The 24,144-nt window shown below is 40.1% G+C and overlaps 1 protein-coding gene across 1 annotated transcript in view; it reads right to left on the reverse strand.

Moving 5' to 3' along the window:
* The window catches only part of PLCH1 (phospholipase C eta 1), a 261,607-nt gene that overhangs the window by 57,694 nt on the left and 179,769 nt on the right, over positions 1–24,144 (reverse strand). The window contains exons 7-10 of the mRNA XM_053600541.1: positions 14,549–14,642; positions 12,492–12,695; positions 4,341–4,461; positions 222–393 (exon numbers count right to left, since the gene is read on the reverse strand). Of these exons, the coding sequence (XP_053456516.1) occupies positions 222–393; positions 4,341–4,461; positions 12,492–12,695; positions 14,549–14,642 (591 nt within the window). The remainder of the gene's footprint in view (positions 1–221; positions 394–4,340; positions 4,462–12,491; positions 12,696–14,548; positions 14,643–24,144) is intronic.

Raw genomic sequence — 24,144 nt, forward strand, 5'->3', positions numbered from 1 at the left:
AAATGAACCCCAAATCCCAGAGCATGTGCTTGGTCAACAATAACCCTCTTCTGAAGAAATGACTATAAATAAATAGGATTAAGATGCATATGGAGAGCTAGACAATCCTTCATATATGGACGGTAATTAGTATTCTCATTTTAAACCAGTGTTTAGTCCTTAAGGGAGGACTGGCTTAGTGAATAATTAATGCCTCTTATTGCCTTACTTGCAGTAATTACCTTCACTAGGATTTTGCCTTTCAAACTTTGAGGGCTTGGAAGCTGCTTGTAGTCCCCGGAGTCTACAGATGAAAGGTCCAGTTTGTCTTGGAATATTCCTTTCAGGTATTGAGCAATCTTCCTTTGCTGCTGGATACTACAGTGATTCTCAATAGACAATATAACCGGAAACCTGAGAAAATAGCAACACGTTCCAGACACGTCAGGTACAGGCAGCTCATGGAAATTAAAAAAAAATAATTCTGCATTCATTGTGTTCTTACAATCCTAGTGACAGCATTTGCAGGAATGGTGATGATTAATATGCATCTAAAATGAGCAAGATTAGAGATGCATTACAAATTCCTTTCAGCAAATAGATTTTGCTAGGCCTAAGGGCCGAACAAAATACCAATCTATGTGGAATGACTTAGTCTAACATTTTTGTGTCAGGGGGAAAAAATGGTAGGTACATTACATATCTTTTAAAATAAAAAAAAGAAAATTGTAAAAGAGAATGCAAACTCACATAATGTAATTTTGTGTTATTTATTGATAAGTCTGGAAACATTTAAGAGACCAGTGAATATTATTAAATGCAGTTATTTAGTCTGAAAAAATATAATCTGCTCCCAGCTTGAAAATTATTACCGAAGATAAGAAAATAAAATACCATAATGGAATTCACTGTTTTTTAGCATCCTCTGTCAGGCATTTGAAAATCATTTTCACAGAATTACTTACTAGTATTTGTCCAAACAAACAAAGAAACCTCAAGCATTCATTCACTCTATACCACACTCACAGTTTCTGCACAGAGTGTGTGAGACCCATGTAAAGTAATTACCCAAAGACAGCCTGAGGAGTTGGTGGCCAAAGCAGAAAGGGGACAGGGCTGATCACATGATTTCCCTAATCTTTGACTTTGTTTTTTCCTCAGAGCAAATTTGGGTGTATTGATTTTTTTTTCCTAATTTTCCATCACCTAGCTTCAGAAATAACAAGCAGTGTATTATTTTCCAAAGTATACAAACCAATATTTAAATCACCTAATGTATCTACATGGAGAAAAACTTCTCTTTCCAAGATTATCTGATAAGCACAACTGCCTAGGACCCCCTGCAAGTACATCCTCTCCTCATTAGTAAAACCTGAGGCTGGTGGTCACATATAAGATGAGCCTTTGTGACTGAGGTTAGCTTGGTTACCTGATTACAATCTGTTATTTCTTCACATAAGTTTTACCCTAGAGTGTTAGGAGAGAGAAAAACAACAGCAACCCCAAACTAGCAGTGTTGACTTGTCTTCCAAATCACATCAGGGAGTTTCAACAATGAATTTTCAAATTACCAGTTCATTTATAAAAAGCCTAACGATGCTTAGCGGAAAGCCGTGTTTCTCAGCAGGGGAGGAGGTAATTTCTCCCTCCACCAACAAGAGACATTTGTCAATGTCCAGAGACATTTTTCTGTGATTACAACTCAGGGGTATGACTGCCACTCAGTGAGCAGAAGCTGGGGAAGGGCAGGATCCTCCAAACAAAAATTACCTGGCCCAAAATACCAAGAATGTCAAGGTTGTGAAACCCTGATGTAAAGATGCAACTAAAACACAAAAGAAAAAAGCAAAGTCAAATCTTTAAAATGCACTAAGTTTAGTGACTGTTCTAATTTGAAGTGTTTCTTCTAAGTGTTCCAAAACCTGAAGCAAACTGTCAAGTCACTGGAGGACCCTCCAAGGTACCAAGGTAGCAGTCTTCTCAACACCCAACTCCACATGCTGGGAGATAGAGGCAAACTTATTCCACCAGTTTGACAAAGACTGGGGGAAACCAGGGTTGGAAAGACCCATCAGAATCCAGAACTCGAGACTCTTCACAGACAAGACGCCACAAACCAAACCTGCTTTGTGGCCAGTGTGATTCCTTAGAGAAGCATTGTAATCGCATGGTGAATAGGACCAACTATCTAAAATTTTAAAAGCTACTAATAACTTCTAAAAGCTAATTTTACATACTCCAATTTGAACTTGTTTCTTTTAACTCAAAAATCCTTTCTAGAGGGCTGTGGCCTCAGCCTAGCTCATAGCAACCTCAAACTCCTGGGCTCAATCACTCCTCCTGCCTCAGCTTCCCAAGAGCTGGGACTATAGGCACGTGACATAACACCTGGCTAATTTTTCTATTTTTAGTAGAGAAAAGGTATCACTTTGCCCAGGCTGGTCTCAGCCTCCTGAGTTCAAGCAATGCTCTGCCCTTGGCCTCCCAGAATGCAGGGTGTGAGTCACAGTGTGTGGCCCTAGCTCCACATTTTCAATGAGTTCACAATCTTACAGATTTAAAAGAAGGCAAGATGGTGGTGCCTGTAGCTCAAGTGGCTAAGGTACCAGCCACATACACCAGAGCTGGCGGGTTCAAATCCAGCTCGGGCCTGCCAAACAATGACAACTACAACCAAAAAATAGATGGGCATTGTGGTGGGTGCCTGTAGCCCCAGCTACTTGGGAGACCGAGGCAAGAGAATCACTTAAGCTCAGGAGTTTGAGGTGGCTGTGAGCTGGGACACCACAGCACTTTACCCAGGGTGATAGATTGAGGCTCTGCCTCAAAAAAATAAAAAAAAATAATAATAATAAATAAAAGAAGGCAAGTAATCAATAATTATAAGAGGATGCTGTATGATATGACAGAAATATGTTCAGGATGCTAAATACAAAGAAAAAGAAGATTTCAATAAGATGATGATACCAGTAAGTTGCCTGAAGATAATAGGATAAGTGAGAATTAGGCCGGTGGAAGAATGGGGAAGGGTGCTGCAGGCAGAGGAAACAGCATACAAGAGCACGGAGTGTTGATAAAGAGCTGAGGTCAATGGGGAAATGCAGGGAAAGTCATTAAAAGCAGGATCCTGAGTCTCTGTGGAGCGTTGGTGGGAGAAGGCACCAGAAGAGAAGGGACAGGCCAGACTTTGAAAGGTATGACATGCCTGCATGCTACAGGGAACTTTAAGAATTACAACATTATGCTGATAGTTCAGAAAGGTAACCATAGCACGGGTGTAAAGGATGAACCACAGGGGGAATGAAAACAAGAAGGTAGTGGAGTCAAAAGATAACCGGGAAGTAGAATTCACCAGAATTGCCTCAATCTAGAATGACTTCCAGTTCCTGGCTGATGCCACTGGGAGACAGGGCTGCCACTAAATAAAAGGAAATAGAGCAAGAGGCCAAAGGAAGTCTGACAGGAAGGGGCGCTGTGTGCAGAGTGTGAGCCCACAGTGGCAGGAATCTCACGTTCAATGTGGGGCTCCCTCCACCTACAGGGTATCAGATGAACGCTCACTGCCAGAAGGGGGCGCTGAGTGCGGGGTATGAGCCCACAGTGGCAGGAATCTCACATTCATTGTGTGGCTCCCTCCACCTACAGGGTATCAGATGAACGCTCACTGAGTAGATTTCTATGTAGGTCTGAAACTGCGAGAAAAGTGTCAGATCTATAATTCAATAAAAATCCAGAAAGTAAACAAAAGGCAACACCTTAGGAAACAGTAACCGTTAAAGGAGTGAGGAAATGAAGAAAAGATCACAGGCCAAAAAGGATAAAGAGAAGCAGTGACAGCAACGCAGGAGAGAGGTTATTAATGGAAGGCAAAAAGGGGGAAGTGTCGGGGGGAAAACACTCAACAGTACCAAGTGCCCAGGAGCGGTTAAATGACAAGGATGCCAGCCTCTCCAGTGTCTACACAGGACATCCATCAAGATATTGGTATTTTATTGTATTATTGTACTAGTATAATGTAATTAAACACCATCAGTTAAACAATTGTAGTAACTTGTGCTTCCAGACTTTATAGATGCTCTATACCCTGGGTTTAGAAATTTAGATATCACTCCTTGCAAGAATGTCTCTAAGGCAGGTAAGTTGAGGAGAATTGGGGTCAGGAATCAATGGAGCATGAGAAAGTACAAACGTGGAGCCCATATTATTTATCCACAATGTTTTACTAAGAAGAGGAAAGAACCAGGGCCAGAGGAAGTGGGTGTGGAGTCCCAGGAAGGCCATGTTGCTCTGTAGCCATGTTCTGCTAGGCGACACTCCACATGGGAGACACGTGGCCTGGCTCCCAGGTCCCCTGTACTTACTCATTCCGCACAAAGGCATGCTTGTTGATGGTCTCCACTACGTCCCTGAAGAGGATTTTGGAAGTGAGAGTATACCCATGGTGTACTACGGGCTCTCCGTCTGGGCCGTCCCAGCAATCAACTGCCAAAAACAGAACTTCACGTCAATGACCCAAAAGCTCTAGTGTTTATTAATATTTCTGGAAATACAGGCACATGTTAGTTTAAGTTTTATTATTTGAAATTATACCTATTACAATCATGATAGGGACAAGGTACAGAGAAAACGGGTGTCCTGGCATATTTATCACAATAGTAAATGATTTGTCTTTGAGTATGGTCAAAAAAGATGTCACATCTTAAGCAGCCCAGAATTCACCAGAAACTCTCATTACAAGTAACCTAAATCTAATCAAGTGTGTCCAAGGACTGGGATGTTTCTTAACAGGTTCTTTTTCCAATTTCACTTCTTTGTCTTCTTCGGGTTACCAAGGTCTCTTGGTAAGTCAGAGTGTTCTTCTCAATTCAACAAGAGTTTTCATTACAGTTCACTTAACTTCATAAAGTTTCCATTAGATGTATTCTCATTTCATTAATTCTACAGTAGTTATAAATCATACCGACTTCCTAAGTTCACATCCTCAGGCCCTGCCAAGATTTATGTGATTATGGGCCAATGATCTAACCATTCAGAGCCTTGCCTTCCCCATCTAGAAAAGGAAAATAGCAATACAGCTTAAATGGTAAACTGAGTGATGCGTAAATACATGTAAAGTGGCTTAGGACACTGCATGGCACATGGTGACTATTATTGTTGTTGATACTATTTATATTGCTGGGTACATGATCTCATTGGCTCTCAGCTGGAGGAAAACAAACCATCTCCTCAGCATCCTCCCTGACTTAGTTTGCCTTCCCGTGTTTTTATACTCTGCCCCCAGGCTAATTTCTCAAAACACAGCTTTCCCCACGTGACTCCTCTATGCAGTGCACAGCATAACATCTAACACGTAGAAGTCAGTAGTCTGTAAATATGATATATGGTAAATTTATTAATAAATATCCTCCAGCATACAGCAGCTCCTGCCTGTTTAACCTTAATAGCCCCGTCATGAAGGAGACTGTCTCTTCTTTCACCCAAGAACACAGCTAGACCCCATTTCCCAGCTGTCCCTTGCAGTATAGTGTCACCAGAGAAACATGAGCAGGAAGGATGGGCGGGTCTGCTCCGTGGAAATCCACCTGACACAGGCAGCCACCCTCTTTCCTCTTCTGCTGTGACTCTAGAATGCACTTGCTAAAGATAGCACAGCTACAAGAAGAGAAAAGCCTCGCCCTTAAATCCTGCTTAGACGATTCATTCATTAGGATCACCTACTGTGGACTTTACATAAACAAGAAATAAATGTCAACTGTTTTAAGGCATAGAGAATTCTCTATGCCGTTAATTAAGAATGGTGTTGCCTTAATTAACATCCAAGCTCCTATCTCACAGATCAACCTTAATTTCTCCTATACCCAAACTCACAGACGTCCTCCAGTTCGGCCCATTTCCTCACATACAATCCTGCCTTCATGCCTCTCTGCTTCTTTCTTTGAAGGTCAGCTGAACTATATCCCCTTTTTACTTTGCTTATCTAAATCCCAATGACCAAGGCTAAGCCAGGATCCTGCATTGAACCTTGCCAGCCCATGTGATCTCTTTTTTTCTTTATGGCAGGGGGTCATAATCTCAAATACCAACAAGAGCCAGAAGTTAACGTAAATCAGTGAGGCAGCCCAACAGGGAATGTGTGTTTAAATGAGATAACGGCTCCTCGGTGTTAATCATTGCTAAGTGGGTAGAAGAACCCTGCTTACCAGATCTTCTGAGAAAAGTAAATAGTCTGCAATTTACTGTTGTGAATTTTCCCATTTTTAACACTGGCAGGTAATTCATTTCTTAAAATACAATATGGGCCAAATACGAGCAATTCTGAAGGCCGACTTGGCTAAGGAATGCCAATTGCAACTCTACCTTTAATTAGGACCACAGGGTTCAGGACACAACTGTTTATTTCAGTAGTGTCTTCTCTACTTCTCTACCCTATATACGTGCTTTCTGTATTACCCCAAAAGATGATCACCCCATGTACTTCTAAAATTTTCAAATGTTCATCATATCATCATGTGATTATGATGGCTGATTTTACGTGTCAACACCACTAGGCTATGACGCTAAGTTGTTTAGTTGAATGTCTTTCTGTATGTTGCTGTGAAGGTATTTTTTAAGATATGATTAATCTTTAAATCAGTAGACTTTAAGTAAAGATCGATTAACTCTCCATAACGTGGTGGGCCTCTTTCAACCCACTGAGGACCTGAAGAGCAAAGACTGAGGTTTCCCACAGAAGGAGGAGCTCCCAACACTGCAGCATGGAAACCCTGCCTGAGCTCCAGCCTGTTGCCCTTTGAAATTTGCACTGGATTGTTCAAGTTTAACCTGAGTCCCCAGCCTGCTGGGCTGCTCTGTGGATTTCAGACTTGCCAGCACCCACAGTCATGGGATCCAGTTTCTCAAAAACAGCAATCAAGCAATCTCAGTCTGTTTCTCTACATGTTGTACTGTATTTTTTCCTCTGGAGAACCCTAATGCAGTTATCTATATCAATCCTTTAAACATTGACAATTCAAATATCCCTAGGAGGAAAAAAAATACTTTAAAAAAATAAAGGGAGAAAATAAAGAGAGAAAAGGCATTCAGGGTTAATACCACAGGAATACTGGAATAACATAATATCTAGTACACGAAGGATGGGGGTACCAGCCTATAGTGTCACACTACTCCCTTGGGTCTGCCAGTGAGGTCACATGTACCCACATCCTCTCGTAAGAGAAACTTCATCTGTATTTTTCCATGTACTCACCATTCTTTAATTTGTTTCTGGATATGAAAATGGAAAAAATGAACAGATACTTCAGATAATATAAAATTTCAACAATTTTTACCCTGATTTGCAGTCTCATCTTGAAGGAGAAGGGGCATTACAGGGGTCCCCATAAATGAATTAATATCTTTTCCAAAGGGACGCAAAGTAGACAAGGCAAGGCCACGTTCCACTTGCTTATTGTCAAACATAGAAAAATAGCTTTCCAACCTGCACCATCATGAAAGAAGGCTGTTTGTTGCTAATATTTACAACACAGGCAGAATATCCATAGTTAAGGGGGCTAGATTCTCCTAACATTCACCTTTTACTTCCAGTGTCATCACTTGTCTGTGAAATGAAGATAACATTCCCAAGTGGTGGTATCTTAATACGTGGCCTTCATGGCCAGGTTTGTGCAGCACTGAAGTTTCTCGCAAAGGCTGATGCACAATAGAAATGTTGGCAAGTTAGAAATCCTCTATCTTTCCCAGGGCCTGTTTTTCAATCAGGTCATACTTTAGCGATCCCAGAAAGCAAAGCAACTGCAACAAACAGTTGGTCATTCTAAAGGCCACGCAACAGCTTTTCACAATGAACCTTAAAGACGTTCCACCCTGATAGCACTCCCAGAGATAATGGGGGAAAGTTGTAAACTGATTACAACAGCAACGCACCATCAGTTTCATAATGAGAATGAAAATTCACTGGACAGAACATCCACACTTACTAAGCAACTCAGGCTAAAAATCAAGTGAATGAAAGAACATGTAAAAAAAAAAAAAAAAAAGACTTATTAGTCTTCCCCGAGACATGACACATGTCCTGATCGAGGATGCTGCTGCAGTTAAACTAACAAAGATGGGAAATATCACATTATCAAAATGGAAGCTTCTTCAGGAAGTGGAGAGATTCTTCAGGTCACCATAGCATGAAGAAACTGACCTGAGTCATCACTCTCCATTTCTTACGTGAGCTACTCAGCCAAAGCTGAGTCAGAAAAATAGCTGTAGAACCTGGAACTTTCAATCCATGACCTGTTACATCCTATAAATCATGTTCTTTAAATTCTAACTGCAACTATTTAAGAATAAAAACAACTTTGGATGCAAGGTAGATAAAATGCCACTGGGGTATATAGTAGCCCCCACCTTCTTCACTTGGGAAATGATTTAAGACCCCCAGTGGACACCTGAAACTTCAGGGAATACCATGTCTTTTTCTATGTATACATGCCTATGATAAAGTTTAAATTATAAATTAGGCACAGGAAATTACTAACAGTAACAAATAGTAAAACAGAACATTTATAGCAATATACTACAATATTATGTAAGTTACATAAACGTGGCCTCTTTTCCTTCTGAGAACACCTGCTGTACTCATTCTTATCGTGATGAGGAAGGGTGGAGGAGCAAGATAGCAGAAGATTTCATCCCACCACTCAGAAAGAGTACAATTTAAAATGTACGAGTTATTTATTCCTGGAATTTTCCATTTAATATTTTCAGACCATGGCTGATCACGGGTACTGAAACTGTGGACTGTGGAAAGCAAAACTGAACAAAGGGGATGACTGTCTGTGCTTTGGGGTCTCCACACCCAAGCTTTAAATATAAATTTAAATATAAATCAAACCACAGGGCAGATGGAAATTGTTGTGAGACCCCAAAATATCACATCACCAAATGAGTCAGTAGGCTTAATGATAAGAAGCTTATTCTTCCTTTGAAAGCCAACCTCCCCTCTGCACTGTGCTCCCCACTTTCTCCAGCCATCCTCACATCGTCCGACGGCCTCACTCAGTCCCTCTTAGGGCGGCCATGGCATTCAATGCCCACTCTGCTAAAAGCATGCGGACTTCCCAGAGAACAGTGGAATGAGGAAGCCACATCAAGCTGGGTTCAACTCCCAGCTTGAAAGTTTCCTAACCATGGGAACCTATTCCATTTACCTAACTGAACTGAAGCTTCCTCTTAGGAAATTATTCCATCTCCCTTGGTGATGGTGTAAAAATTAAATGAGAATGTATGGGAAACATTTAGCCAGTACCCAGCCCACAAAAGGGGCTGAAATCACTGTAGTTTCTCTCTTCCTTCCTATAATACATTCAAACCCAAGGTAACAACCACAATTTCCAACAGAATATTTCCTATTGGCCAAATTCAAAGATGACCAAGTCTTCTAGACAAATACAATTCTTCCCCTCAACAAAAACTTGCCAGAAATAGTAGTTTGACTTTTACTGTTCAGTTATAGATTATTCTAATACTAAGAACTTTAAGCCAAATACTAGGGGAGGAATTTATGGATACAAGCTGGTCAGCAAGCTATTTGGAAGCACATAGAAGCTGTTCTTTAAAATTTCACCATACCAAGGCAGAGTCTCAGTTTGTGTGAATATCTGGAGCAGGCACTATTTTAGACTCAGAAGGATAAGTAGCTTCTTTCTGTTACACTGGAAATTGGTAAACAGGAAGGAAAAAGATACAAGGGAAAGGTCCACATTCAATGCCATCTACTGTTCATAATTTCCCAAAGCTCCCATTTCAGAATTAAAAGACTGCAAAAAAAGCTACAACTAAAAATCATTTGTGCATTGTAAATTGTCTCAATCAGATAACTTTCCATCTTAACAAACCAAGCAAAGCTGAAGGATTAGAACTTTTGATTCCACATAAGGAGTTGATCCTAGGAATATGATTAGGCTTGGGGAGGACATTGATTTTTGCATAGATAAACCAAAAAAAAAGAAGCCTAGAGAAGGACCTCAGGGCACAAAAAAAGACAGAAAAAATAGAAGTAATAAAGCTGCAACATTGTATAGAGTTGACTATCACTTCATAAAGTCATTTTTCAAATTTGAACTGCCAGGAAATGTCACCATTTAAAATGATAGCCAACCATCAGTGTGAGGCCAAGGAGGCTGTGTGCCCAGGGAACCTCTGCACATGGCAGACATGTCACAGGCATTGAATGCTGAGTGAACAAAGGGCTAAATAATGGCTGAGTGCAGAATGTCACCTCAAGACCTTTTATTCCTTGAAAGGTTTTTCTTCACGTTAATATTTTATAAGCCTTCATTATTCAGCTGCTTAAGCTACTCGGTGGTCAGTCCCCAGTCTTGGTATGTATCCTTTGTGACTACCACAGAATATTTGCCTTAACACACACATTTCCAGAGTATCCGTTTCGCAGTGATCCTACAGTTTCTGTATGCAGATAGTTTTTAGTGCCTGCCCATTTTTTAACATGTTGATTTATCTCATAACATCTGTCAGTTTCATAGCAGAAACTATCAAAGTAAAGCCATTGCAGTTAATCAGTCTTCTCTCATAATCTGCTGCTTTATTCATTTCCCTACATGTCTAGCACCCCTGGGAAACCCCATCAGCTCACTGCTGACCCCACCACACCCCCACCAAAAAGCAAATGCCCTGTGCTCCGCGCATCTCCACGCCATTATAAATTGCATTTTGTCTTCAGGCTCTTTTTCGAACTTCCCCTCAACCTCCTTATCTTGTTTAACTCCCAGTTTACCCTGGAGGACACTACTTCCTTTCTCCACGGAGGCTCTTTTGTGTAAATCACAGAACCAAAAGGCGTTCTCCAGGACTTTATTGCTACTTTTGGAGAACTGTCCTATACTCATGAAAAAATGCCTCTTCTTTTGAAGCCCACTCTATCCGGCTATCCCTTTCTGACATCCTCCAAGGACTTTTTCCATGGCATTCTTTTTGTACTTAAGTACCTGGTTTATAGATTTTATATGCAACCCACCCTGTCTGCATCCTTTGTTAGCTAAAGGCCCATGCAGCCATCCAGTGCTACTCATCTTCACTTCACTCTATTGCGATGATGCCTACCCATGCATGACACTCGCTGGATACTGTCACCCCTGTGACTAAGTGCCATGGCAATGACAATTCTCTGTTCTTGTTTTTTGTAAGTGTGATGGTAACTTTCTGCATTTTTCTTTCTTTTCTTTTTTTTCCTTTTTTTTTTTTTTTTTGCTGTTTTTGGCCAGGGCTGGGCTTGAACCCACCACCTATGGCATATGGGCCAGTGCCCTACTCCTTTGAGCCACAGGCGCTGCCCAACCTTCTGCATTTTTCTATCTCTTTAAGTCCTCTAGTCTCTTACTCTCATTTTGTTGACCCTTATTGAAATCACTTCCTTTCTTAGACCCACAGCCCCCGACAATTACTTACAAGAGCTCTCACCAGCATCTCAAAGACATTTTATACAACCTAAGAGCCTCAGATCACTTCTATAATCTGTCTTCCCTGCTCTATTATCTAAGCACAGGTATACTACTGCGGATGGGCTTAGGCAAAGTTCAAGTATCCCAGTATCACTAAAGAATGTTCTTTGCAGTTTGCTAGGTCTTTCCCCATGTGTCAACTCCTTTCCCATTCTCTGGTGACTTCTTCACAAGTTTGCTATCCAGGCCCCTGAGCCAACCTCCACTCTGCACTTAGTGGGTGATGCTCTCTCCTACTTCTCTGAGAGAACCCCTTACAAATGACCCCCACTATTTCCCAGCCTGCCTGATTTCTTGTCACATTTTGCCTCACTCTTTATTCTCCACGCTATCACTTTTATACCATGTATACCACTATACTATCTATTTATTTATTTTACAGACAGGGTCTTCCCATGCTACCGGGTTGGAGTGCAACAGCTATTCACAGGCATACTCGTAGCTCACTGCAATCTCAAACTCCTGGCTTCTAGTGACCCTCCCACCACAGCGTCCTAAGTAGCTGGGACTATAAGCATGCACCACGGTGCCCAGCTTGTATGATTTTTTTAAATGTCCCTACCTCCTACTGGACTATGAGTTCCTTGAATACAGAAACCATGTCTTACTGACATCTGTGTCTTTGCCACCTGGAACCCACTAGAAATTTAATAAATGTTAGCTGATTGGTGGACCATGAAGAATCTTGAAAACAAATAGCTCTCCTAAACTATTTTTTGCACTGCTCAATTAAAAATATTTTTCTAGGAAGACTTTAATTTTTCAGCAGCTGAAGTTATGCTTCCCAAGTGCTAGTCCACATCTCTCTCCCTCCCACTTGGCCAATTAGAGCAATAAGGAGCCAGCAAGGATTATGAGTTAAGAATGACTTTACGACAAGTGGGAAAATTGTTCTGTCGTGAGTGTGAGAGAATGTTTTAGGGCTCTATGACTGATACTAGACTGATGGATTAAAGGGTATGTTCACCAATACACACCGGAGCTCAGACTAAGTGCATATACCTTCCACGCAGCGACAGCCCTCTTGCAGCACCCGTGCGTACATGTCCACTTTGGACTGAGAAAGGAGCTGGTCCCCGGTCAGGTAAGTGTTGTGGGAGGAAGCAATGTAATAGTTGCAGAGGGGCTGGTCCATGTCTTGATACACTTCATGGTGCAATGGGTTAAACACGTCACAAGCAGGACTGCGCATGAAGTTCGTGAAGCCTTTGGAAAAAAGAGAGAGTGATCTACTACAGCTTTGAAAGCATAAGAACCAAATGACTCCAACAAGGACAAAAAGAGGTTAAAGAGTGTTCAGAGTGATTATCTTTACCCTCAGCACAGCCTTGTGGGAACACTGGGGCAAGGACAGATTTGCATGAGGTCAAATAGACAAGTGTCAAAAAGTTGAAATATAACTTTGGGGCATGGCCTTTGAAATATTACCTAGAGAAAAATAAATTGACTTTTTAAGAATTTTCACTGGGTAGGGGGGTCCCACTTAGTAATTACTGAACTCAAGCTGCGTTTCTCCAATCTGACCTGATGGGTGACCAGTACTGTGTTAAAGGCATATTTATACCAGCAGGTGCTCTGCTCAAACCAGGAATGGACAGGTTATTACATTCACCTGAAAACAGCATAGTCAATGCCACAGTTAAGGTAGCACATTAAAAGTTAACCACTGCCTAAATTCAAGGTCTGATCACTTGATAAGAAAATTGGTTTGGGAAAATGCTGCTACGGCTGGCACATTTTATTACTTTGAAATAGTGCTTAAAGATTTTGTAGAAAACCTTATTGGTTTTTCTATGATCTTCCAAAACATAATTCCTGGGTCAAAGAGGCCCTCATTAATATATGAATAAATACATAAATGACTCACAAGTACCTAAGGAGAATAATCATTAAGGTAAATTGTTCCAAGTGTCTGAAAGTCATTTGGTAAAATTATATCTGTAAATATCCTCTGAGGCTTAAGAATTTTCCCAGGCTAATCTTTAAGTCCATAACTTGGAAATTATATTAAATTCCATCTTTTGAGACTCTAATAAGGAAAAGATTCATTTCTTAGTACAGATAAGGCCCAAGTTACTTTATCAGTAACTCTAGCTGTTTAATGATACAAGATTTTAAATGATTCTTCTTCATTTTAATTACCTTCTATCCCAAGAACTGTTAATAAACACATAGTATTAAAATCCCTTTCTCTACATTGATCCTGGGAATGGGAGGAAATGGCAAGCGACCAAAAATGGTTGGATAAACCATGGCTTTGGATGCTATGGGGGGCACCTGGGTTCCCCAGTAGTTCTTCATTAAGATCCTCTGTTCTGGGGGCGGCTGCAGTGGCTCATGCCTGTAATCCTACTGCTCTGAGAGGCTGAGGAGTTGGATTGCTTGAGCTCAGGAGTTCGAGACCAGCCTGAACAAGAGTGAGACCCATGTCTACTAAAAATAGAAAAACTAGCTGGGCATCATGGTGAATGCCTATATTCCCAGCTGCTCGGGAGGCTGAGGCAGAAAGATCACTGAAGCCCAGGAGTTTGAGGTTGTCGTGAGCTATGATGATACCACAGCACTCTACCCAGGGCCACAGAGTGAGACTCTATCTCCAAAAAAAAAAATCTGTTCTTAAGGGAGAGGAGACTCTCCTCTGGGTGGCAGCCTGCAATTTATTTCCCTACATATTTTAAGTACATATACATACATGTAACTATATTTATGCTACTAGTTCCACAATTATTTTAGGAGCAAAGGTTCCTACATGCAATTATCAGGATGAGGCTATTTCCAAACATTAGCCATTTGAGAAAAGTCCAAATATTTCTTTGCATTATGCAAAGTGGTATAAAGTAGACTTGCTTAATGTGAAAAATGATCAAGAGCATTGCAAAAATAAATAAGAGAAATAGCAACATCATGGCCTTTGCTTTGTAGGAAAGCATGCTATGGATTTCATTTCAATTATCTGTAATTCCATGGATATCTCTTGATTTCTTTTCTTAAAAATTTTGTTAGAATAACCTAACAGACAAAATCAAGAAACAGGAAATTAAGAACATTGATTGTTTTACCTTCTATGCCAAGAACATTTTTCTCCTTATTTTCTTCTGAAACTTCAAACTTCTTTATGATGTCAAGACAATAGTCCATTGTCACACTATTCATCTAAGTAAAACAGAACATTAGTAGAATGTTGGAAGTTTCATGAGGTACATTCCTCCATGTTAAAAGGACATGCACTGATTCTTAAAGCATTCTTGATACAGGGCAAAGTGCTGGGGGTCACTAGTGTCACAGCTACTTTAAACTCAGAGAATGGCAATGATTTCAATCTCCCTATGCATCTTTCAGATGTAATCAGTGAAAACAGCCTGCAATTGTTAGACAAATGTTCTCCATAAGGCATAAAATAAAATCAGTAATCAATGCAAATCCACCCAAAATTAACGTACTATAAGTTAGTAGCTATTTGCAAAAATTAATGGTTCCTATAGAAATACCAAAGTTTGCTATTAGTAAATATATGTAGAAGGAAAATGATTCCATACTGAACTTCAAAGTATTCTATGATAGACATACTCTTATCTGACAATGTGAATGTTGTTTTTGTATTATTATTATTACTGCTCAATAAAAAAAAAAAAAGATTCTCTACCCAAACAGAATGTTTTTAGATAAATCCACCTGTATGTGTGTGCATCCATAGAACCTTCTCCACTGAATCTCCAGAACAGTCTGCCATGATGATTCAGGAATACAAAGATTAGCAAGAGAAAATAAAAATGAAGAGCTAGGTGAACAGACAGTGTAACAGAGAACTATGGAGGTAGATTGCTTGTGTTCAATCAGCTGTCTCAGATCGGTAACCATGTGACTTTGAATAAGTCATGTATCTTCTCCGTGGCTACCTCAGAGGTGAACGATGAGAATTAAATAAATCAATATTTGCAAGAACATGGTGTGGCACTGAAAAAACAGTATATACTATTATTATCAAGTCTTTCTCAAGGCTGCCACCTGAGAATTACACACTCAGTATCACCCAGAAAAGTGATCTTCAGGAGTAATTTCTTTCTTTAATTGAATAGCAATACAAAGAACGAGATATTTTGATTGAAAATTCATTTAGCATCACAATGTAACATTGCCATTTAAAATATTAGAAAGATGGATAACTGAAACAAGCTTTCCACAGAGGCTCCTGTCAAGAAGGAGAGTTAAAGGACAGAAATTTAGCAAGTAACCTGGTGGATTTGAGCTGCACCAAGAGAGAAGGTTGAAGAATGCACATCAACCCAGATAAGGCGAGCTGCAACCCCAAGGATACAAACCAAAGGTACATAATCAATCATCAAGCGGACAGGAATACACTCGCCCATGAGAACGGCTCAGAGTGCCCCACAAACAAACAAGCAGAGTTCAAAGGTCCTCCCACTACACTCCACGGGAGAGAACCTCTAAAAACTGGACCTATCTCCCCTACTAGGGTGCCATGGCATTCTCCTGCCAGGCATAAAACTGTGTAAAACTGTATATATTCTCTACATGCAACTCTGAGCTCCCAGCACTCCCCTCCACTCTCACTCAGAGGTATAGAGGCCTGTCCCCCAGGAGTCCAGATTCTTGGGTGATTTCTTGAGGGGTGTGGACAGGGCCTAAACTGCAGCTGGTCAGTGCTAACTCTGGGGCACGGGAGTGAGGAGAGGACGGTCGACTGAGAGGGAACCACACTGCAGCGGCAGTGCCCCAAGGCGCAGAGCAGCAGCCGTTTTTTAGCAACAATAGGGTTCACTCCCAGATATTCTGAAGCCACACCCCCTGTCTCCCTGGGCAACCAGAGGAGGCCGGGCATCTACTCAGGTGGCAACCACCACGGAACATATCTGGGATGGAAACACAGGCCCCATTAGTAAAGGGGCCTGTGGCGGTACAGGCCTGGGTAGAGCGAGGGGACTAGAAATGCACACACAGAGTCGGAAAGTTCCCAGGGCAGGGCTGACCCACAAGACCGCTTTACTGAGCCTAAGACGCACCTGGCCCTCAGGGTATCGTCAGCCTATACACAAAGGAAGACAGGAGGTGAGAACTGACAGGTAACCAAATACAAACCTGCAGGAGCCAAGACAGGGCCTGGGGAGAAGGCTCTGGGAACTCAAAACAGCTTCTCTTCTGCAGGGGAATTTAGCAGGGACAGAAAAAAATTCCCACAAAGTTGTTCTGTTCTGTTCTGTCAGCAACATTAATCAGGGGCGGGGCTGGAACTCAGTGAACACCCCCCAGCCTCCATCAAGCACCTGAGGTTGTCAGGCCTCAGCTCCCCCTGCTAGATAGAGGCAAAACACAGTGGCCTGGCTGAACAGAAATAGGTTTCCTTGTGATTCAGACAGGTGCAAATCCCTGGAATATCTGTTCACTACAGGAAACTGGTTCACAGCCCTGCGGGGCTATCAACGACTGGGTGCAACAGAGGTGCAAGGTGGGGAAGTAGGCATCAACCTTCCCAGACTGATCTATTTGCTGGGTGGGTCCTCCTGACTCCACAGAGCACTGAAGCAAGCTATATCAGAGTAGTCACCAGACACCTGTGATCCAGATGCCAGAGAACTTTTAAACTCTCCCACCTGAGATAGGTGCTAAACTGAGACAATTTATTTGGACCTTTTGAACTGAGCCAATCGCCTGAGGACTATTCAGGTGGTGCCCAAGGTGTGTGGTTGTAGGAAGGTTTGATTTTCCCTTTCCAATTGTTGCCTGTGCGGGGTGGGGTGACTTAATTGCTGGTATTTCTCCACAGCTGAGATGTCAACCCAGAGTAACTGTTTCACAAGGGTCGAACAGAGACCAGCTGAAAACAAGACAGAACCACTTATGCCACCACACCAAACAGGTCCACAGTTTCTCAAGCCATAGCACTGTACAGGTCCTCAACAAAGCTCCAGGGGAAAAATCAAACGGTGTAAAACAATCATGGGAGAGAATCAGCGGAAAAACTCTAATAACATGAATAGATCAACCCCATACATATGGCAGATGTAACTCAAGATCCCATTCATAAATAGCTGGCCAAGATGTCAGAAATCAAATTGAGAATTTGGAATGCAAACAAGATTAATAAATTGGAGGAAAATTTGGAATTAGAAATTCGAGGAGCAATTCAAAAGTGGGAATTAGAAATTCAAGGAGAAATTCAAAAGTTGCCTCAAGAATTTAACGAATTTAAAGACAAAATCACCAAAGATTTTGATGCACTGAAGCAAGAATTTGAAGCCCTCAAAAATCTGAAAAATACAGTAGAATCCCTCAGTAACAGAGGGGAGCAAGCAGAAGAAAGGATTTCTGACATTGAAGACAAAGCCTTTGAACGCTGCCAAATTCTCAAAGATGAAGAAAAATGGAGAGCAAAAAGGATCATTCTCTCCGAGGCTCTGGGATAATTTTAAGAAGGCTAATATCCACCTCACTAGAATCTCTGAAAGACATGACATGGCCTCGCTACACATGGAGGACTTTCTCCATAAAATTATGAAAGAGATGTTTCCAGACATGCCAAGAGATTCTGAAATTCAGATAGCAGACAGTTTCAGAACCCCAGCACGACTCAATCCCAATAAGGCATCCCCCAAGCATATCATAATTAACTTCACTAAAGTTAATATGAAGGAGAAAATTTTCAAAGCAGCCAGACGTAAGAACTTCAGTACCTACAAAGGGAAGAATATTAGAATGACTCCAGATCTCTCTGCTGAAAATTTTCAAGCCAAAAGAGGGCGGTCATCGACTTTTAATTTCCTAAAGCAAAATAACTTTCAAACCCAGATCCTGTATCCAGCTAAACTGAGTTTCATTTATGATGGAGAAATTAAATACTTTAATAACATTCATATGTTGAAGAAATTTGCCATAACCAAACCAGCTCTTCAGGATATTATCAGACCTATCCTCCATAACGACCAGCACAATCCTCTACCACAAAAGTAAACTCACTCAGATACATTTGATCAAACTCCAATTACCACAGTGGTGAAAGGATTAAAAATGTCTACTGGACTCTCGAAAAACTCTATACCAAAAATTTTAAAAGACTTATCAATATTCTCCATTAATGTGAACAGCTTAAACTTTCCTCTAAAGAGGCACAGGTTAGCTGACTAGATACAAAAACTCAGGCCAGATATTTGCTGCATACAAGAGTCACATGTTACCGGGCGGCGCCTGTGGCTCAGTGAGTAGGGCGCCGGCCCCATATGCCGAGGGTGGCGGGTTCAAACCCAGCCCCGGCCAAACTGCAACAAAAAAATGGCCGGGCATTGTGGCGGGTGCCTGTAGTCCCAGCTGCTCGGGAGGCTGAGGCAAGAGAATCGCGTAAGCCCAAGAGTTAGAGGTTGCTGTGAGCAGTGTGACACCACGGCACTCTACCCAAGGGCGGTACAGTGAGACTCTGTCTCTACAAAAAAAATAAAAATAAAAATAAAAAAAAAAAGAGTCACATGTTACCTTAAAAGACAAATACAGACTCACGGTGAAAGGATGGTCATCCATATTTCAGGCAAATGGTAATTAAAAAAAAGCAGGTGTTGCAATTCTATTTGCAGACACAATAGGCTTTAAACCAACAAAAGTAAGGAAGGATAAAAATGTTCACCTCATATTTGTTAAGGGTTATACTCAATATGATGAGATTTCAATTATTAACATACATGCACCCAACCAAAATGCACCTCAATTTATAAGAGAAACTCTAACAGACATGAGCAACTTGATTTCCTCCAGCTCCATAATAGTTGGAGATTTCAACACTCTTTGGCAGTGTTGAATTAATCCTCCAATAAGAAGCTGAGCAAAGAAATTTTAGATTTAAACCTAACCATCCAACATTTGGATTTAGCAGACATCTATGGAATATTTCATCCAAACAAAATGAAATACACATACTTCCCATCAGCCCATGAAACATACACCAAAATCGATCACATCTTAGGTCACAAACCTAACCTCAGTAAATTTAAAGGAATAGAAATTATTCCTTGCATCTTCTCGGACCACCATGGAATAAAAGTTGAGCTCGGTAACAACAGGAATCTGCATACTCATACAAAAACATGGAAGTTAAATAACCTTATGATGAATGATAGCTGGGTCAGAGATGAGATTAAGAAAGAAATCACCATATTTTTGGAACAAAATGACAATGAAGACACGAATTATCAGAACCTCTGGGATAATGCAAAGGCAGTCCAAAGAGGGAAATTTATAGCACTGCAAGCCTTCCTCAAGAGAACAGAAAGAGAGGAAGTTAACAACTCAATGGGACATCTCAAGCAACTGGAAAAAGGAGAACAATCCAACACCAAACCCAGTAGAAGAAAAGAAATAACCAAAATTAGAGCAGAATTAAATGAAATTGAAAACAAAAGAATTATACAATAGATCAATAAAACAAAAAGTTGGTTTTCTGAAAAGGTCAATAAAATAGATAAACCTTTGGCTATCCTAACCGGGAAAAAAAAGAGTAAAATCTTTAATCTCATCAATCAGAAACAACAAAGATGAAATAAAAACAGACTCCTCAGACATTCAAGAAATCCTTAATGAATATTACAAGAAACTTTATTCTCAGAAATATGAAAATCTGAAGGAAATTGACCAATACTTGGAAGCACGTCACCCTTCAAGACTTAGCCAGAATCAAGTGGAAATGTTGAACAGGCCCATATCAAGTTCTAAAATAGCATCAACCATACAAAATCTCCCTAAAAAGAAAAGCCTAGGACCAGATGGCTTTACCTCAGAATTCTACCAAACCTTTAAAGAGGAACTAGTACCTATATTACTAAACCTCCTCCAAAATATAGAAAAAGAAGGAAGACTACCCAACATGTTCTATGAAGCAAACATCACCCTGATCCCCAAACCAGGAAAAGACCCAACAAGAACAGCAAATTATACACCGTATCCCTAATGAATATAGATGCAAAAATATTCAACAGGATCCTAACAAACAGAATCCAGCAACACATCATACAAATTATACATCATGCCCAGGTCGGTTTTATCCCAGGGTCTCAAGGTTGGTTCAATATACATAAATCTGTAGTATAGCTCAGCACATAAACAATTTAAAAACCAAAGACCATACGATTTTCTCAATTGATGCAGAAAAAGCTTTTGATAATATCCAGCATCCCTTCATGATCAGAACACTTAAGAAAATTGGTATAAAAGAGACATTTCTTAAACGGACAGAGACCATCTACAGCAAACCCACAGCCAATATCGTATTGAATGGAGTTAAATTGAAGTCATTTCCACTCAGGTCACAACCACACAAGGCTGCCCATTGTCTCCATTGCTTTTTAACATTGTAATGGAAGTTTTAGTCACCACAATTAGGGAAGCAAAAGCAATCAGGAGTATGCATATAGGGTCAGAAAAGATCGAACTTCAGCTCTTAGTAGATGATATGATTGTATATCTGGAAAACACCAGGGATTCTACTACAAAACTCTTAGAAATGATCACAGAATACAGCAGCATCTCAGGTTACAAAATCAACATTCATAAATCTTTACCCTTTATATATACCAACAATAGTCAAGCTAAAAAACTAGTTGAGGACTCTATTCCATTCACAGTAGTGTCAAAGAAGATGAAATGTTTTGGGAGTTTATCTAACAAAGGACATGAAAGATCTCTATAAAGAGAACTATGAAACTCTAAGAAAAGAAATAGCTGAAAATGTTAACAAATGGAAAAACATACCATGCTCATGGCTGGGAAGAATCAACATTGTGAAATGTCCATACTACCCAAAGCAATATACAATTTCAATGCAATCCCTATTAATGCTCCACTGTCATACTTTAAAGATCTTGAAAAAATAATACTTCGTTTTACATGGAATCAGAGAAAACCTCGAATAGCCAAGACATTACTCAGAAATAAGAACAAAGCAGAAAGAATCATGCTACCAGACCTCAGACAATACTATAAATCGATAGTGATGAAAACAGCATGGTACTGGCACAAAAACAGACAAGTAAATGTCTGGAACAGAATAGAGAACCAAGAGATGAATCTAGCTACTTACCGTTATTTGATCTTTGACAAGCCAATTAAAAACATTCAGTGGGGATTCCCTATTTAACAAATGGTGCTGGGTGAACTGGCTGGTAACCTGTAGAAGACTGAAACTGGACCCACACCTTTCATCATTAACTAAGATAGACTCTCACTGGATTAAAGATTTAAACTTAAGACATGAAACTATAAAAATACTAGAAGAGAGTGCAGGGAAAACCCTTGAAGAAATTGGTCTGGGTGAGTATTTTATGAGGACGACCCCCAGGGCAATTCAAGCAGTTTCAAAAATACACTACTGGGACCTGATCAAACTAAAAAGCTTCTGCACAGCCAAGAATACAGTAAGTAAAGCAAGCAAACAGCCCTCAGAATGGGAGAAGATATTTGTAGGTTATGTCTCTGACAAAGGTTTAATAACCAGACTCCACAGAGAAAAACGTATAAGCAAGAAAAGAACAAGTGATCCCATTGCAGGCTGGGCAAGGGACTTGAAGAGAAACTTCTCTGAAGAAGACAGGTGCATAGCCTACAGACATATGAAAAAATGCTCATCATCTTTAATCATCAGAGAAATGCAAATCAAAACTACTTTGAGGTATCATCTAACTCCAGTAAGATTAGCCCATATCACAAAATCCCAAGACCAGAGATGTTGGCGTGGATGTGGAGAAAAGGGAACACTTCCAGGAAGGCTATGTTAACCAGTGTGATGAAATGTATCAGTCTATAACACCAGTGTATGGTGCCCCATGATCGCATTAACGTATACAGCTATGATTTAATACAAAAAATAAAATACTAATAAAATAAAAATAAAATACTAATGAATGATGATAGAGGAAGCTGATCTTGTGATCCAGGCTTTCATATTTCAATTATATTTTCTCAAAGATTCCATTATCTCTTAGGTTCAGTACTTATATTTTAGTGAACTCCAATTTTTCTAAATAATCTATTTAAATGGAAGGTAAAAAGCTCTGTTACATGGCTGCTTTTGGTCAGTCTGAAAGAGCACACAATATTTCTCCCAAACTGTTGCATAATGGCCGGTACATCCTCTGAGTACATTTTATAATCCTTATTCTATTCAGAGGCTGTAGTCCCAATCACCACCTGAAAATACCATAAATAAATGAAACCACAATACCTCCAAGGATCTCTATTGACCCAACCAGGCTTTGAGCAGCTCATTAATTTGTCTGCTGTGAGCTGGAGAGATTTAGCACATGTAGTCTAAATGATAAATAATTTTGCACGAAATAAAACGAATCAAATTGATAATAATTTCATGTGCTATGTGAAGACTGAGTTCACTTTGCAGTTATTTTGTTTATGAGGCCATTTGTTCAGAGACATAGGGGCCCTAAAAGAGACTCAGGTAGACTAGCAAGAGCCCGTGAGATGAAAAAACAAACAGACAAACTCTATCAAACTGGGAGGAAGCTAATTCCAGGTGACCAGGGAATATATTACTAGTTCATTCCACAAAGCAGAGTATAATAATAAAAATATCATATTTCAAAAGTATTTATTGAATTACCAAAAATAATAGTAAGCATTGCATTAAAGCAAATAAATTTTGGGGCACCATATATAAATTAATGGGAAAGAAATAATCCACTTCAATTCAAATATTGAGGATTAGCTTAGTGAAAATAATGAAAATGGAAAAGAAACGTCAGTCGGTTCCCAGCCTTTTCCCGTCCCTGTTCTCATTTAATTAACCTCCTACTAGCAAAACTTTGCAATTTACATAATAGAATTTTTCAGACTTCACTTAATATAATAATGTAGTAAGCTGACTGTGTGAATGAAGGTTCATCTTCTTTTTCTTTTTTCATTATTAAATCATAGCTGTGTACATTAATGTGATCATGGGGCACCATACACTGGTTTTATAGACCATTTGACACATTTTCATCACACTGGTTAACACAGACTTACTGGCATTTTCTTAGTTCTTGTGTTAAGACATTTATATTCTACATTTACTAAGTTTCACTTGTAACCTTGTAAGATGCACCGCAGGTGTAATCCCACCAATCACCCTCCCTCCGCCCATACTTCCCCCTGCCTCTCTCCCTTCCCCATATTCTTTGGTTATAACTGGGTTATAGCTTTCATATGAAAGGCATTAAGTAGTTTCATAGTAGGGCTGAGTACATTGGATACTTTTTCTTCAATTCTTTTTTTTTTTTTAGAGAATTTATTTTTTTTATTGTTAAATCACAGCTGTGTACATTAGTGCAATTGCCTGTACCCATTCTAAGATGCACCATAGATGTGGCCCCACCCATTACACTCCCTCCACCAAAACCTCCCCCCTCCCTTCCCCTTCCTTGGCCCTTTCCCCATAGTCTTGTGCTATAGTTGGGTTATAGTCTTCATGTGAAAGCTATAATTTAGCTTCATAGTAGGGCTGAGTACATTGGATACTTTTTCTTCCATTCCTGAGATACTTTGCTAAGAAGAATATGTTCCAGCTCCATCCATGTAAACATGAAAAAGGTAAAGTCCCCATCTTTCTTTAAGGCTGCATAGTATTCCATGATGTACATATACAACTATTTATTAATCCATTCATGGA

Source organism: Nycticebus coucang, chromosome 8 (genome assembly GCF_027406575.1).
Source record: "Nycticebus coucang isolate mNycCou1 chromosome 8, mNycCou1.pri, whole genome shotgun sequence".
In the NCBI taxonomy this organism is placed as follows: domain Eukaryota; kingdom Metazoa; phylum Chordata; class Mammalia; order Primates; family Lorisidae; genus Nycticebus; species Nycticebus coucang.